Source organism: Rhinoraja longicauda, chromosome 41 (genome assembly GCF_053455715.1).
Source record: "Rhinoraja longicauda isolate Sanriku21f chromosome 41, sRhiLon1.1, whole genome shotgun sequence".
Lineage (NCBI taxonomy): Eukaryota > Metazoa > Chordata > Chondrichthyes > Rajiformes > Arhynchobatidae > Rhinoraja > Rhinoraja longicauda.
Genome location: NC_135993.1, coordinates 3797810 through 3814596, shown reverse-complemented (window position 1 = coordinate 3814596; position 16787 = coordinate 3797810). Strand labels below are relative to the sequence as shown.

Below are 16787 nucleotides of genomic sequence, written 5' to 3'. Positions count from 1 at the left end.
AACTCATCCATGCCAACCATGATGCTTATTTGTGATAACCCCATTTTCCTGTATTAAGGGGTTACCCCTCTTTCCAATCTCAGTACCTGTTCAATAACCTTTTGAATGTTGCATTTGTATCTGCCTCCATTACTTCCTTGGGCAGTTATTTCCAGATAACCAACACCATCTGTGTGAAAAAACAGATATTGTTTACATTTCTCCCTCCTCACCTTAAACCTGTTTAGTTTCAAGATCTCTCTGGCCTGGGAGAAAGATCTGACTGTCTATCCCATGGATAGGAGTAATGGAGCGTAAACCAGAGCTAGGGAGAGTGATCAGAGTCTCTTGCATTTTCTTTAAATTTTTATGAATAAAAAAGATCAAATGGCCTCCCTTGGTGCTACCAATTTCAATGGTTCGATGCAAACTAATTCTCAACAAAAGTAACAGGATTTACAAGAACACAAAGTGCATCAATTGTGAAATTCTATCCTTTGTTACTCATTATAAAACACCTCCAATATTATACAATGTGCGTTTAACACCCACCAGGCTTTTAAGCATTACGGCCTCCAAATAAACTCTGAACTTTTTAGGCTTGGGGACATTGGTTTTGTCTTTTTGCATTATATTATTGTTTGTTTGTTTTTATATGTATTTGTGTTTGTATATATATGTTTGTGTGTATGTAATATGTTTGTATATACACACACTGATTTTTTTTCTCGTTTATTATAGACAATAGACAATAGGTGCAGGAGTAGGCCATTCGGCCCTTCGAGCCAGCACCACCATTTAATGTGACCATGGCTGATCATTCTCAATCAGTACCCCGTTCCTGCCTTCTCCCCGTACCTCCTGACTCCGCTATCCTTAAGAGCTCTATCTAGCTCTCTCTTGAATGCATTCAGAGAATTGACCTCCACTGCCTTCTGAGGCAGAGAATTCTACTGATTCACAACTCTCTGACTGAAAAAGCTTTTCCTCACCTCTGTTCTAAATGGCCTACCCCTTATTCTTAAACTGTGCCGGGTTTATATTGTGCCGGGTTATATTGTTTACAGAGTTCTATGTTTATATATATATATATATAGAACGATGAAATTCTTACATGCAGCAGCACAGCAGAATATATTTATATATATATATATATATATATATATATATATATATATATATATATATATATATATAAATATATTCTGCTGTGCTGCTGCATGTAAGAATTTCATCGTTCTATCTGGTATCTGGGACATATAATAATAAGAATATAAACATTCTTGACGCTGGACTCTTAATTGATGTCTGCTCGGAGCAAAGGTAATAGAGCAGATCTTTGGCTTGGAGGTAGGAACTTTTAAGCGGCAATTAGTTCGTCCGGGCGCGGACCGTGTTGATGGGTGGAAACAGTCCGGACAGCTTTGGATTCCGGGCTGTCAAACGTTGGACTTAAACTGTTTATTTTTCTTCTTCTTGTTGAATAATAACTGGAGCAAAAACAGAAGCAGCCGCCTGTAAAATGTGAGGCGATGGACAGGGAACATTGTTGTGCGATGCTGGCGGAAGGTAAAGCTGTGACTGATCTAGTGCTGCCTGGGTCTCGAAAACCTGGAGCCCAAAGATGGACACAAGGTGCTGGAGTAACTCAGTGGGTCAGGCAGCATCTGTGGAGAGAAGGAATGGGTGACGTTTCGGGTCGAGACCCTTCTTTAGACTGAGAGTAGAGGGGGAAATGGCGGGAGGAAACGGCCTGAGCAAATCAGGGCCGGCAACCATGTGATAACCCCATTTTCCTATATTTTTTTTGTGTGTGGTGGGGAGGTGGAGAGAAATTACCCGAAGACCATGAATAAGTTATGCCCTTGGAGTTGTGACCATTGGGAACCTGGAATCACCATAGAAAGCCTGGCCCGGCAATAGATTATTAAGTGTGTAGGAAGACAATAGACAATAGGTGCCATTTGGCCCTTCGAGCCAGCACTGCCATTCAATGTGATCATGGCTGATCATTCTCAATCAGTACCCCGTTCCTGCTTTCTCCCCATACCCCTTGACTCCGCTATCCTTAAGAGCTCTATCTAGCTCTCTCTTGAATGTATTCAGAGAATTGGCCTCCACTACCTTCTGAGGCAGAGAATTCCACAGATTCACAACTCTCTGACTGGAGTAACTCAGCGGAAGAAACTGCAGAAGCCAGTCTGAAGAAGGGTCTCGGCCCGAAAGGTCACCCATTCCTTCTATCTAGAGATGCTCCTGTCCTGCTGAGTTACTCCAGCATTTTGTGTCCATCTCACCTTGTTAACAAGCTGCATGGTGTGGAACATAGAACAGTTATGGGCTCCACCCTTCCTGAGTAATCTGTTGGAGACAGGCGTCCATCTCACCTTGTTAACAAGCTGCATGGTGTGGAACATAGAATAGTTATGGGCTCCACCCCTCCTGAGTAATCTGTTGGAGACAGGTGTCCATCTCACCTTGTTAACAAGCTGCATGGTGTGGAACATAGAACGGTTATGGGCTCCACCCTTCCTGGGTAATCTCTTGGAGACAAAATGCTGGAGTAACAGCGGGACAGGCAGCATGTCTGGAGAAATGGAATGGGTAACGTTTCGGGTCGAGACCCCCCTTCGGACTGAGAGTCAAGGGAGTGGGAAAGGAGAGATACAGACGGTAGAGAGATTTAGAACAAATAAATTAAAAATATGCAAGAAAGAAATGATGAAGATGGAAACATGCCATTGTTAGCGAGGTGAAAACGAACTACAGACAATGAAACCCACCAGGACGACAGTGAAACTAGTATGATGACTAGGCTGGGGGAGGGAGGGAGCAGGGATGCAAGGGTTAATTGAAGTTAGAGAATTCAATATTCATTCTGCTGGGTTGTAGGCTGCCCAAGTGAAATATGAGGTGCTGTTCCTCCAATTTGCTTTTGGCCTCACTCTTGACAGTGCAGGAGGCCCAGGACAGGAAGGTCAGTGTGGGAATGGAAAGGGGAATTAAAGTGTTTGGCAACTGGGAGATCAGGTAGGCCCAGACCCATTGAAATTGGGAAATGATTTCAGAATAAAGAATGTGGAGAGAGGATCCTATTGAGATACATCACAGATTGGTTTGGGAACAGCTCTGCCTAAACTGGTTTGGGGTGTTATAATGGTGCAGCTGGTAGAGCTATTGTTTCACAGAACCAGAGACCCAGATTCAATCCTGACCTTGGCTGCTGTCTACGTGAAGTTTGCACATTTTCCCTGTGACCGTTTGTGGGTTTGTAAGTTAATTTACCTCTGTAAAAAAAATATATATATATAAATAATTGCCCCTAGTCTATAGGGAGTGGACAAGAAAGTGGTATAACAGAGAACAGGTGGGGGGTGTATGGAACAAGCTGCCAGAGGAGGTCGTTGAGGCTGGGACTACCCCAACGTTTAAGAAACAGTTAGACAGGTACATGGATAGGACAAATCACAGACAAATCAGTCTGAAGAAGGGTCTCGACCCGAAACGTCACCCATTCCTTCTCTCCCGAGATGCTGCCCGACCTGCTGAGTTACTCCAGCATTTTGTGAATACATGGATAGGACAAGTTTGGAGGGATTATGGACCAAGCGCAGGCAGGTGGGACTAGTGTAGCTGGGACATGTTGGCCGGTGTGGGCAAGTTGGGCCGAAGGGCCTGTTTCCACACTGCGTCACTAACTAGTGAATGAATTAATGAATACTTTATTGTGGATGATCAGCCATGATCACAATGAATGGCGGTGCTGGCTCGAAGGGCCAAATGGCCTCCTCCTGCACCTATTTTCTCTGTTTCTATGTCACATGTTGCAAGTCACAGTGAAATTCTTTGCTTGCATACCCAAGGTATGCAAAGTCGCCCCATAAAAGGTGCCGAAAAAGTTACTAGGTATCCCGCGCCAGGTTGTCCTTTGTTCTCTAGGGTGAACGAGTCTGCGTGGCCTTGGCAGGCTGAAGGGCTTGATTCCATGCTGTATCTTTCAATCAATCAGAAGTTCTCAAAAACAACATGGTCCCTGAAACTGCTTTAATTATTGGGAAATTAATTTAACCCTAGGTCCTCAAACGCAAGACGTCCAGGAAGTTCCTCCATTGATAAGCGACTCTTCTACCGATTCTGTCAATTCACGGGTGGAGGAGATGATTGTGATTCCCACTGAGGGACGGGTGGCTCCGACTGAGGCAGGGGAGCAGAGTCAACCGGCTGCTCTCGCCTCGGCAGCAGCGATCAGAGTGAGCAGGGAGCGCTCCGAACTCCTGGAGGAAGACGCCATTGACGCCTCGCTCGACAGCATGTTCCACGCGATCTCCAGCAGCACGGCCGTGATCAAGAGCCAGCAGAAGGACGAGCCCGACCTCAGCTACGACCAGAAGCTGGCCATCGTGAAGGAGCTTTTCTTCTGCAAGCCGGTGGTTTTCCTGGAACGCTTTCACAAGATCATCAGGGAGGACCACCTGCTCTGCTTCAGACACTTGGCTGGCAACTACGAAGTTACCTTTTACTGCAATGAAGTGCGGAAGTCTTCAATGAAGAAAAGGGCTCGAACAAACGTCCGCAACAAGAGGTTTGCAGCCCTGCAGCAGATGATGAAAGGTGATGTGTGAAAATAAATAAATCTCTCTTTCCCTGTCCAGTCTTTAGGCTGGTGTTAACAACTTCTTCATTCGGCCCATCAAGTCTAGTCCGCCATTCTATCATGGCTGATTTTATTTTTTTTAGATTTAGAGATACAGCACGGAAACAGGCCCTTCGGCCCACTGAGTCCGCGCCGCCCCGCACATTAACACTATCCTACACACACTCGGGACACTTTTCTTTACATTTACCCAGTCAATTAACCTACATACCTGTACGTCTTTGGAGTGTGGGAGGAAACCGAAGATCTCGGAGAAAACCCACGCAGGTCACGGGGAGAACGTACAAACTCCGTACAGACGGCGCCCATAGTCAGGATCGAACCTGAGTCTCCGGCGCTGCATTCGCTGTAAGGCAGCAGCTCTACTGCTGCGCGACCGTGCCGCCCCTAACTATCTCTCCCTCATAACCCCATTCTCCTGCCTTCTCCCCGCAACCCCTGACATCCGTACTAGTCAAGCATCTATCTATCTCTGCCTTCTCTTCTATGTCTTCCCCATCAACAGTTGTGGAAGGCAGTCATCAACGCAGTCGGCATCACCTAAAGGATGAGAGGGGATCTTATCGAAACGTATAAGATTATTAAGGGGTTGGACACGTTAGAGGCAGGAAACATGTTCCCAATGTTGGGGGAGTCCAGAACAAGGGGCCACAGTTTAAGAATAAGGGGTAGGCCATTTAGAACTGAGATGAGGAAAAACTTTTTCAGTCAGAGTTGTGAATCTGTGGAATTCTCTGCCTCAGAAGGCAGTGGAGGCCAATTCTCTGAATGCATTAAAGAGAGAGCTAGATAGAGCTCTTAAGGATAGCGGAGTCAGGGGGTATGGGGAGAAGGCAGGAACGGGGTACTGATTGAGAATTATCAGCCATGATCACATTGAATGGCGGTGCTGGCTCGAAGGGCCGAATGGCCTCCTCCTGCACCTATTGTCTATTGTCTAAAAAAAGCTGAATCTTGCATGATCCAATAATGTCACTAATTATTGTGGAAGGATCCCTGAGCTTTTTGTTGGGAAATTGGGGATTAAGATTCAGAGAACGTGGATGTAAGGTGAGAGAGGGGAAAGATTTAATAAGAACCCGAGGAGCAATATTTTACCTTGGCTTTATGTGTTACAAACCACAATTTTTCTGCACTCATTTTACTTTTGTTCCTGAGTGAGATTAAAACATATTAAGGATGAAGCATTTTAAGTGTCACAGTTCATGATGATGGAACGGTCCTCTGATCTGTGTTAAGCTCAAACATTTAAGCCAAGAAACACGGATCCTGGCCCATCTGTTAATCTGTTCTATGTCAGTGAGTATTTTGTGAATTGTCATTAAGGTCATGTGCTTCTCAGCACACAAAAATTGTGTACATCTTCCATATTTTCTTGTCCTTCCATAATATTTGATGTACTAATGTACACTAGGACATTGAACACAGAACAGTGCAGGACAGGAACGGGCCCTTCTGCCCACAATGTCCATGCCAAACACAACGGCAAACTATTCTTGTATGTAATCCATATTCCTCCGTTCCCTGCATATCCAAGTGCCGATATTAAAGGCTCTTCGATGCCATTATCGTATCTGCAATATTTAAACCTTGCTTCAGAGCTCCAAGCCAGGTCCTTTGGGCATGATGGCAGCAATGTTGCCCACGGGATCTTGCTGCGCACAAGTTCCTGCTTGCCTAAACCACCCATTTACACCGGCGGTTGCCATTTTGTTCTCCCTACTGTTAACCCCCTCTTCCCCCACCTCCAGATTATGAATAAAGGGTCTCGACCCGAAACATCTTCTCTCCAGAGATGCTGCCTGACCCGCTGAGTTACTCCAGCACTTTGTGTCTGTCCAGACTGCCACTCAGCTGCATGCCAGGGGCAATTTACAGTGGCCAAAAAAACTAGTAACCGTGGGCCCGGTGGGGAAACACACATGGTCACGGGGAGAGCGTGCAAACTCTACACAGGCAGCGTCCGGGGCTGGTGTTGAACCCAGGTGGCCAGAGATGTGAAGGTGCGGCTCTATCGACTGCGCCCCTTCGCTGTCTGTAATAGAGTGTGAATGAATGAATACATTATTGTCACGTGCGATGAGTCACAGTGAACTTCTTTGCTTGCAAACAGGAAAGGTATGCAAAGAGTCGCCACATAAAGGGCACTGACAACGTTACAAAGTATTCCACGCCAGGTCCTCCTTTGTTCTCCCACCCCGCTCCCCTCCCCCGTGCTCCAGGTCCACCTATATCCTTCCCCTGCTCCCACCCCCCCTCCCTCCCTCCCTCTCAGCCGTTCCCTCCACACCGGGTCTTGCTTTGTTTTAGATTTAAATTTGTAGATTTAGAGATACAGCGCAGAAACAGGCCCTTCGGCCCACTGGGTCCGCGCCGCCCAGCAATCCCCGCACATTAACACTATCCTACACCCACTAGGGACAATTTTTACATTTGCCCAGCCAATTAACCTACAAACCTGTACGTCTTTGGAGTGTGGGAGGAAACCGAAGATCTCGGAGAAAACCCACGCAGATCACAGGGAGAACGTACAAACTCCGTACAGACGGCGCCCGTAGTCAGGATCGAACCTGAGTCTCCGGCGCTGCATTCGCTGTAAGGCAGCAAGACTTTGCCTTCCATCACAGTGAGGGTATGCCTAGAGCAATCACTGTGATGGCTGTTTTGTGTAAAAAATTGTATCTGTGTGTCTTGTGTTCTTTAATGTCTACTGCTGGACCCTGACGTGAGAGGACGCTGGCGTTGATTATTCGCCGCTTTTCCGTCAGGATAGTTTGTCTGTTTGTTTCTATGTTAATTGTATTTGTAAAGCGCTTTGTGCATGTGTTAAGGCGCTATATAAAATAAATATATTATTATTATTATTATTAACACTACCGCTACGCCACCGTGCCGCCCTTCTCCCCCCTTCATGGCGGTCCCTCCACGCCGGGTCCCGGCAGCGCGTTGTCCGGCTCCCACGTGGCCCGTCCTTGGCCGCTAGCGCCCTCAACGACCTCCGACCCTGACCGCCCTGTGGCTGTGTGTGCCTGTGGACATGTATACATGTTTGTTGTTTTGCCACAGTCAGCGCTTCCTGGTGCGATGTAAATTGAATCTCTCTCTAATCTATCTTGGCAACTGTTCTCAAATCCACCCAGGCCTCCCAAGGCAGCTTGCTAGAATTGTATCAGATAATTACAATTGTGCTTTGCTGCACATTTGTATCCAGTAGGAACTGAAATTATATTCTTCCTGCATTTTGTTTAACAGTGAAACAAGACATCTATCTCACCCTTCAGAGCTCGGTGCTGGAAGTAACAGTTACCCAACTACACTGTAACCAACTGCTGTACCCTCTTGTTTGTCTAGAATACATAAACAGTTTAATCAATGCAAATATTTACACAAGTCGACAGAATCCATTCGAGCCCCTTTCTGTTTACTGTTGCAGGCCTTTTACCGGGTGCTTCCAATTTTCAGTTACACTCGATCTTTCTAACCGTGTTCTTTTTCTAAAGCAGTGGTAATATTGTCAGTAAAGAAAAATATTGGTTCACATGCTTTCTCTGTTGCATCAGTTATTTTAATGAGCCAACGCTCTACTCAAGAATATGCCTCCTCTCCGCTGGACATTTACAGAAACCACTGCCAGAATGTGCCTTACGCAAATTGCATTGGAGTCAAAGAGTGATACAGCGTGGAAACAGGCCCTTCGATCCAACCTGCCCACACCGGCCAATATGTCTTAGCTACACTAATGGCACCTGCCCTTGTTTGGTCCATATCCCTCCAAACCTGTCCTATCCATGTACCCGTCTAACTGTTTCTTAAAGGTTGGGATAGTCCCTGCCTTAACTATCTCCTCTGGCAGCTCGTTCCATACACCTGCCACCCTTTGTGTGAAAAAGTTACCCCTCAGATACCTTTTAAATCTTTTTCCCTTCACCTTAAACCTATGTCCTCTGGTACTTTGATTCACCAACTCTGGGCAAGAGACTGCGCATCTACCTGAAATACGGTATTGAAACAGGCCGTTCATAAAGTAGGTCTCAGCCTCCTCAACCTCTCCGTATAGCTCGGATCCTGGCAATATCCTCGTAATTTGCTTGAGACAGCATCTTGTCTGCTTCCACCGACGTCTCGACCTCAGGCTTTGTATTTCTCCTCTTCTCTCCTCATCTGACACCATTTTGTCTTATTTTTATCTCCTGCCTTTGTCACCGACTTTGGCATTTTGCATTTTGTGTTTTACAAAAGATATTTTATCCCTCTTTCATATTTGTTTAGTTTAATTTAGAGATACAGCGCAGAAACAGGCCCTTCGGCCCACCGAGTCCGCGCCGACCAGCGATCCCCGCACACTAACACTATCCCACACACACTAGGGACAATTTGCACTTATACCAAGCCAATTAACCTACAAACCTGTACGTCTTTAGAGTGTGGGAGGAAACCGAAGATCTCGGAGAAAACCCACGGGGAGAACGTACAAACTCCGTGCAGACAGCACCCGTAGTCAGGATGGAACCCGGGTCTCCGGAGATGTAAGCGTTGTGAGCAGCAACTCTACCGCTGCGCCACCGCGCCCCATCCTTATTGGTTATAAATTTGTCTTTCTGTAAATGGCACCAAATATGGCAATTTGTGCATGTGTGAGCTGTGCAAAAAGAATTTCATTGTGTAGTGTAGATGTGACAATAAATAACCATTAAACCATACAATTAAGTAAAGGATCTTGCTCCACACTGCACCGGTGGCTGGGATTTTTGTGACCCATTCTCTGAAGTAATTGTGCTAATCTGTGTTTGGTTTTGCACTGCAGATGGGGAGTACTTCAGCGACGAGCAGATGCGAACGAGAGATCCCCTGCTCTACGAACAATACATCAGGCAATACTTGACAGACGAGGAGCTGTTGGTTAAAAGCAACAAGAACCTGGGCACTGCGATGAGTCTGACAGACCTGCTCATGAGCACGTATCAGGAAAAGATTGTGCAACAGAGACTGCAGTGGCAGCAAGAAAGAGAGGATGCCTGTGAAGAAGAGGAAGACGAGGATGAAGGTGCCTTTATTTAAAAATATCTCTGGGTTTAGATCTTCCCTGAAGTGAATAATTCTGCCAATTGAAAGCAAAACCTAAATGTTATAATGTTATCCTTACACTAAACCTTTCTTCCAGATTTATCCTCTGAAGACATGCTTGGGTTATGTTTTCCTAATAATACTGCCAAGTATACACTGGAATTTAGAAGGATGAGAGGAGATCTTATCGAAACGTATAAGATTATTAAGGGGTTGGACACGTTAGAGGCAGGAAACATGTTCCCAATGTTGGGGGAGTCCAGAACAAGGGGCCACAGTTTAAGAATAAGGGGTAGGCCATTTAGAACTGAGATGAGGAAAAACTTTTTCAGTCAGAGAGTTGTGAATCTGTGGAATTCTCTGCCTCACAAGGCAGTGGAGGCCAATTCTCTGAATGCATTCAAGAGAGAGCTAGATAGAGCTCTTAAGGATAGCGGAGTCAGGGGTTATGGGGAGAAGGCAGGAATGGGGTACTGATTGAGAATGATCAGCCATGATCACATTGAATGGCAGTGCTGGCTCGAAGGGCCGAATGGCCTTCTCCTGCACCTATTGTCTATTGTCCTGTCTGGAGCAGGTTTGAGGGGCCGAGTGGCCTAAAACATAAAGTGCTTGAGGAACCCGGCGTCAATGGAAGGAATGGAATAGCAATGTTTAGGGTCGGGGCCCTTCTTCAGACTGGGCAATCTGAAGAAGGGTCCCAACCTGAAATATCGCAGTCTAAAGAAGGGTCAAAACCCGAAATGTCACCTATCCATTCCCTCCACAGATGCTGCCTGAACTGCTGAGTTACTCCAGCACCTTTTGTTTTACTCAGAATTCCAGCATCCTTGTATCTCCCTGACCGACTCCTTTTCCCGATTCTTAGGTTTGTTTAATATGGATGTAGCCATGCAAGGGATCATCACATCGTAAATGGGAGATTTCAGCACAGGTCGAGGCCCTTCAGCCCACAACGATTGCAACAAATTCTGATCCTGTTCCAGCAAGAAGTGTGTTGGAAGGAACTGCAGATGCTGGTTTAAACCAAAGATAGACACAAAAAGCTGGAGTAACTCAGCGGGACAGACAGCATCTCTGGAGAGAAGGAATACGTGATGTTTCGGGTCGAGACCCCTTCTGCAGATGTCTGAGTTACTCCAGCTTTTTGTGTCTATCTCCAGCAAGAAGTGTGTCGTTTGGGAGTCTGTGGCAATCTAATCTAGGCTTCTGAGGTTGGATGTGGCTGACTCTGCAGGCAAAACTACTGACTCTACTGGCACCAGAATCTAGGTTTGGTTACCGGCAGCTCCATTTGCAGAAATCTGGGGCCACCTATTGTTATAATCCAATAACCAAGAATCTTGATCATGGGATAATTATGTGTCGTGCACTGCCTTTGTGTCAATAGACAATAGGTGCAGGAGGAGGCCATTCGGCCCTTCGAGCCAGCACCGCCATTCAATGTGATCATGGCTGATCATTCTCAATCAGTACCCCATTCCTGCCTTCTCCCCATACCCCCTGACTCCGCTATCCTTAAGAGCTCTATCCAGCTCTCTCTTGAATGCATTCAGAGAATTGGCCTCCACTGCCTTCTGAGGCAGAGAATTCCACAGATTCACAACTCTCTGACTGAAAAGGTTTTCCTCACCTCAGTTCTAAATGGCCTACCCCTTATTCTTAAACTGTGGCCCCTTGTTCTGGACTCCCCCAACATTGGGAACATGTTTCCTGCCTCTAACGTGTCCAACCCCTTAATAATCTTATACGTTTCGATAAGATCCCCTCTCATCCTTCTAAATTCCAGTGTATACAAGCCTAGTCGCTCCAGTCTTTCAACATATGATAGTCCCGCCATTCCGGGAATTAACCTAGTGAACCTACGCTGCACGCCCTCAATAGCAAGAAGGTGGTGCAGCTAGTAGAGCCGCTGCTTCCCAGCACAAGAGACCCGGGTTCGATCCTGACCTCGGGTGCTGGTTGTGTGGGGTTTCTCGTTCATTTCCTACACACTCGGGGCAAATTACTTGGCTGCATCACGGGAGAGTTGCTGCCCCATTGTAGAGCTGCTGCCTTGCAGGGCCAGAGACCCAGGTTCGATCCAGAGTGTGTACGGAGTCTGTACGTTCTCCTTGTGACCGTGTGGGTTTTCTCCATTAATTTGGGATCGTTGAGAGAGAGTCTGGGTTAAGTCACTTCAAGAGAAGGAATTTGTGGCTTGAAGGTAAATACGGCAAGAGATTTGATGTACAATCCACATTTCCTCCCAAGCTTGCTCTAATTGGCTTTTAGTCCTCTGCTGCAGATTGTCAACAGGAAACGCAACCCTCGAGGCCTCACCATGGACAGTGAACTCTCCCACCATTCCTTGATTTTCAACTTGGGAACATGTTTCCCCTCGAGGGAAACTCAACCCTCGAGGCCTCACCATGGACAGGGAACTCTCCCACCATTCCTTGATTTTCAATTTGGGAACATGTTTCCCCTCGAGGGAAACTCAACCCTCGAGGCCTCACCATGGACAGGGAACTCTCCCACCATTCCTTGATTTTCAATTTGGGAACATGATACCTGGCAGTTTTATTTCTAACCTCTCGTGTCTCAGAAACCCAGAGCCTAATCTAAGTGACTCATCGGACTGCTTGTTCATTCTCAGAATGCTGTTGCCTTCTCAGAATCTCCTTTTCTGCAGCGCTCAATGCTGCATCTCAATGATACTTTATTGTCACATGTACCTAGATACAGTGAAATGCTTTGTTTTGCATGCAACGTAGTAAAATCATGCAGCATCTGCTTTAGTGCCCTGCTCGGGGCATCGGAGCAACCTCCTATACAATAGACAATAGACAATAGGTGCAGGAGTAGGCCATTCGGCCCTTCGAGCCAGCACCGCCATTCAATGCGATTATGGCTGATCACTCTCAATCAGTACCCCGTTCCTGCCTTCTCCCCATACCCCCTCACTCCGCTATCCTTAAGAGCTCTATCCAGCTCTCTCTTGAAAGCATCCAACGAACTGGCCTCCACTGCCTTCTGAGGCAGAGAATTCCACACCTTCACCACTCTCTGACTGAAAAAGTTCTTCCCGTTTTCCCGTTTCCCCAGTACTCCCTTTTTGAGTTCCATCTTGTTCCATTGCCCCCCTGTTCCCATACAGAGGACAGTCCCGTGTCTAACGAGGCCGAGTGGGTGCCAAGTGATGATGAAAAGAGCATGCTGAGGGATGAATTTGTCAGCCGCATGCACCAGCGCTTCCTAGATGGAGAAGATAAAGACTTTGATTACAGGTAACTCTCATTTAGACGTTTGGGAGGCACAGTGTCATGTAGTCTTTAAAAGGCAGTCCAATGGGCCAAGTGGCTTCCGTCTGTGCTGTATACACATTTAGAGATACAGGGCAGAAACAGGCCCTTCGGTCCATCGTGTCCGCGTGGACCAGTGGACTACCCTACGCTCAGTAGGGACAATTTTTACTACTTTCCAAAGCCAATTAACCTATGCCTTTGGAGTGTGGGAGGAAACTGGAGTACCCAGAGATAACCCACGGTCATAGGGAGAAGTGACCCTATGGTAGAGCTGACCCAGAAAGTAGAGTTGCTGCCTTACAGTGCCTGAGACCTGGGTTCTACCATGACAATGGGCGAAGTCTGTACATTCTCCCTATGACCAAGTGGGTTATCTCCGGGTACTCCAGTTTCCTCCCACACTCCAAAGGCATAGGTTAATTGGCTTTGGAAAGTAGTAAAAATTGTCCCTACTGAGCTTAGGTTAGTCCACTGGTCCGCGCGAACATGATGGACCGAAGGGCCTGTTTCTGCCCTGTATCTCTAAATGTGTATACAGCACAGACGGAAGCCACTTGGCCCATTGGACTGTCTTTTAAAGACTCCATGATATTGTGTGTTTTTTTAAGTAGTGATTGAAAGGTTCTTGATTAATGAGGGTGTCAAGAGTTACGAGGAGAAGGAAGAAGAAGAATGGGGTTGTGAGGGAAAAATAAATTGGCCATGATTGAATGGCAGAGTAAACCGGATGGGCTGAATGGCCTAATTCTGCTCCTGTGTTTTATGGTCAACTGTGGCTTCAGCACAGAAATCTCGGCTCAGAGTCACAATGCAGCGAGGGAGAGCTCCTTTGTTAAACGTGCTGACTTTCTGGTAAGATATATTAAAACCAAACTCCATCCACCACTTGAGAATGAACCAAAAGCTGCCCTGTCATTGTTTTGAAGAATGACCAAGGAGTGTTCTGATGCTCTGGCCAATATTTCCTGAGCAATCAACATTGGTAAAAGAAAGTATGTTGTGAGATCTCACTGGATATGAATTGGCGACATTATTCCCTAAGTTACAAAGTGGATGCATTTCAGGAAGAGTGAAATGGTTGTGTGGCAGTTTCTGACTTCCTGAGGCAGGGAAAAATTCCTATCGAAGGAAAGTTTCCCTCCTTGTTCCATCTGATTTTTAAAAAACGTTCTCCTTCACTGTAGGATTGATCCTTAATTTTTTTTTTTTAAAGAAATTCATGGTAGTTTATTATCTCTGTGTAATCTGATACGTTTGCTAAGAAATGTAAGATGTTATGGTTTTAGTCTCCAGCCTTGAAAATAATTTATTATCGGAAAAGAAACAGCTTGTCATTTTGTGTCCACAGCAACAGTGTAATTTGATGTGAGCTGGCCTAGCATCCTCCTGTCTATGAAGCAGCTTGCAGCGTTTCAGAGATGCGAGGCTCTGTCAGCTGTGGCTCTGTGGGTAGTGTACCGACATTACCCACAGATTTAGCGCCTTGAACCAGAAGTGGGGCCATAAGACAGAGGATGGTCACAAAATGCTGCCATAATAATAAACTACCATGGATTTCTTTTTAAATTAAGGATCAATCCTACAGTGAAGGAGAACGTTTTTTAAAAAATCAGACGAAGCAAGGAGGGATACTTTCCTTCGATAGGAATTTTTCCCTGCCTCAGGAAGTCAGAAACTGCCACACAGCCATTTCACTCTTCCTGAAATGCATCCACTTTGTAACTTAGGGAATAATGTCGCCAATTCATATCCAGTGAGATCTCACAAACAGCGGGACAGGCAGCATCTCTGGAGAGAAGGAATGGGTGACGTTTCGGGGCAAGACCCTTCTACAGACTGAGGAAGGGTCTCGACCCAGAACTTCGCCTGTTCCTTCTCTCCAGAGATGCTGCCTGTCCCGCTGAGTTGCTCAGGCATTTTCTGTCTATCTTTGATTTAAACCAGCATCTGCAGTTCCGTCTTACCCATATAAAACAGAGGCGAAGGATTAGCAAATTGGGAGTCTTGGGGCCAAAGTCTGACCGTTTACTTTAAGGTTGGAGAATGAATAAACACTGTTGAGCTAACCTCTGTAAAACCTGCAGTTAATTTAAAACCCACATCCATTCCCCTTTCAGTACTGTTGATGACAACCCAGAGTATGACAACCTTGACATTGTGAATCGTGATGAAGAGGAGCGTTACTTCGATGAGGAGGAGCCGGTGGAAATCGAAGATATGGAAACAGAGTTGGATAGGGAATGATGAGATTCAAACATTTAAATGTCATATTTTTCCATTTTAAAGTTAAAATTGTTTCTGAGTTTGCTTTGCGGCTGTTAGAGAAGATGTTGTGGTATTTGTACATGGTGTGTCGAGACCAAAAAGTTGTAGTCTCTCCTCTTTCCCCATTAATCAAGAATGATTAAAATGGCCAAGTGTCCTGCCGCTCTGCACCCAACAGTCATTACACCATGAAAGAATGAAGCTGATGGTGGCTGTTAAATAAAAGTGGTGTTACATCTCCTGCATCTTCACCATTTGGTCCCTGATCTGCATGGGGTTAGCTGAAGGAACAACCTGGCCCATGTATCTGCTGGAGATCAGGGCAGACCAGTGGCACAGCTGGTAGAGCTTCTGCCTCACAACACCAGAGACACTGGTTTAATCCCTACTTCCAGTGCCGTCTGCTTGGAATTTCACTCATTCTCCCGATAAGTACGTGGGTTTCCTCCCACATCCCAGACGTGTGAGTTTGTAGGTTAACTGGCCTCTGTGAAATTGCCCCGGTGTGTAAGAAGCAAACGCGGGATATTAGAGAACTACTGCGAATGGCTGTTCAATGGTCAGTGTGAACTCGGTGGGCCGAAGAGTCTGTTTCCATGCTGTATCTTTATTTTTAATTAAAGGAGCTTTCTAATTGCTTGTCTAATTGTCAGTTGTTTTATATCCCCCCCCCCCCGGCCTGTTATGTGAGAATCAATCAAGGATGTGGGTGAATATCTAAGTGATATATTGGAGGCTTTTTTAATTTCTCCCACTGCCACTTTCCCTGTTGGACCACCATCGAAGGGAGGTAAATATTCTCCTCATCTATATAAATTGAAGATGTAACGGTCTGTGAAATGAAAGTTGTATGGTCATCTTCAGACAAATAAAACAAATGTAAACTCGGTAAATTTTAAACATTTTATTGAGCACAGAATAAAGATAAGACACGGGGGGAAAAAAATACACATTTGTTAAAAATTACTTTAGAATCCATCACACTTTCAAATTTCTCACAGAATTAAAAGTTCAATGCATATTAACAGGGGCAAAGAGGTTGCTATGCATTAATTACAATATAGGATGTTTTAAGTACTCACTTGTACTTTATGCAACTTAAATGGAACTATCTCCCTGTGTCTTATCTTTATTCTGTGCTCAATAAAATGTTTAAAATTTACCAAGTTGACATTAGACAATAGGTGCAGGAGGAGGCCATTCGGCCCTTCGAGCCAGCATCGCCATTCAATGTGATAATGGCTGATCATTCTCAATCATACCCCGTTCCTGCCTTCTCCCCATACCCCCTGACTCCGCTATCCTCAAGAGCTCTATCTAGCTCTCTCTTGAATGCATTCAGAGAATTGGCCTCCACTGCCTTCTGAGGCAGAGAATTCCACAGATTCACAACTCTCTGACTGAAAATGTTTCTCCTCATCTCAGTTCTAAATGGCCTACCCCTTATTCTTAAACTGTGGCACCTTGTTCTGGACTCCCCCAACATTGGGAACATGTTTCCTGCCTCTAACGTGTCCAACCCCTTAATAATCTTATAC

At 45.7% G+C, this 16787-nt stretch overlaps 1 protein-coding gene across 1 annotated transcript; it reads left to right on the top strand.

The window, feature by feature from the left end:
• Positions 1-1378: 1378 nt before the first annotated feature.
• ccdc97 (coiled-coil domain containing 97) lies at positions 1379-15885 on the top strand. The gene is made up of 5 exons (XM_078431107.1): positions 1379-1548; positions 4054-4590; positions 9438-9677; positions 12837-12966; positions 15102-15885. The coding sequence occupies exons 1-5, from the start codon at positions 1512-1514 to the stop codon at positions 15226-15228; spliced, it is 1071 nt and encodes a 356-aa protein (XP_078287233.1). The 5' UTR covers positions 1379-1511; the 3' UTR covers positions 15229-15885.
• Positions 15886-16787: the final 902 nt, after the last annotated feature.

What these genes read in the sequence shown, in the direction of transcription:
- ccdc97 (XM_078431107.1), top strand. Translation starts at nt 1,512, where the DNA reads ATGGACAGGGAACATTGTTGTGCGATGCTGGCGGAAG. An exon ending in CCTGCAGCAGATGATGAAAG is followed by an intron (nt 4,591 to 9,437) that starts GTGATGTGTGAA and finishes TTTGCACTGCAG; the next exon opens with ATGGGGAGTACTTCAGCGAC. An exon ending in AGAGGAAGACGAGGATGAAG is followed by an intron (nt 9,678 to 12,836) that starts GTGCCTTTATTT and finishes GTTCCCATACAG; the next exon opens with AGGACAGTCCCGTGTCTAAC.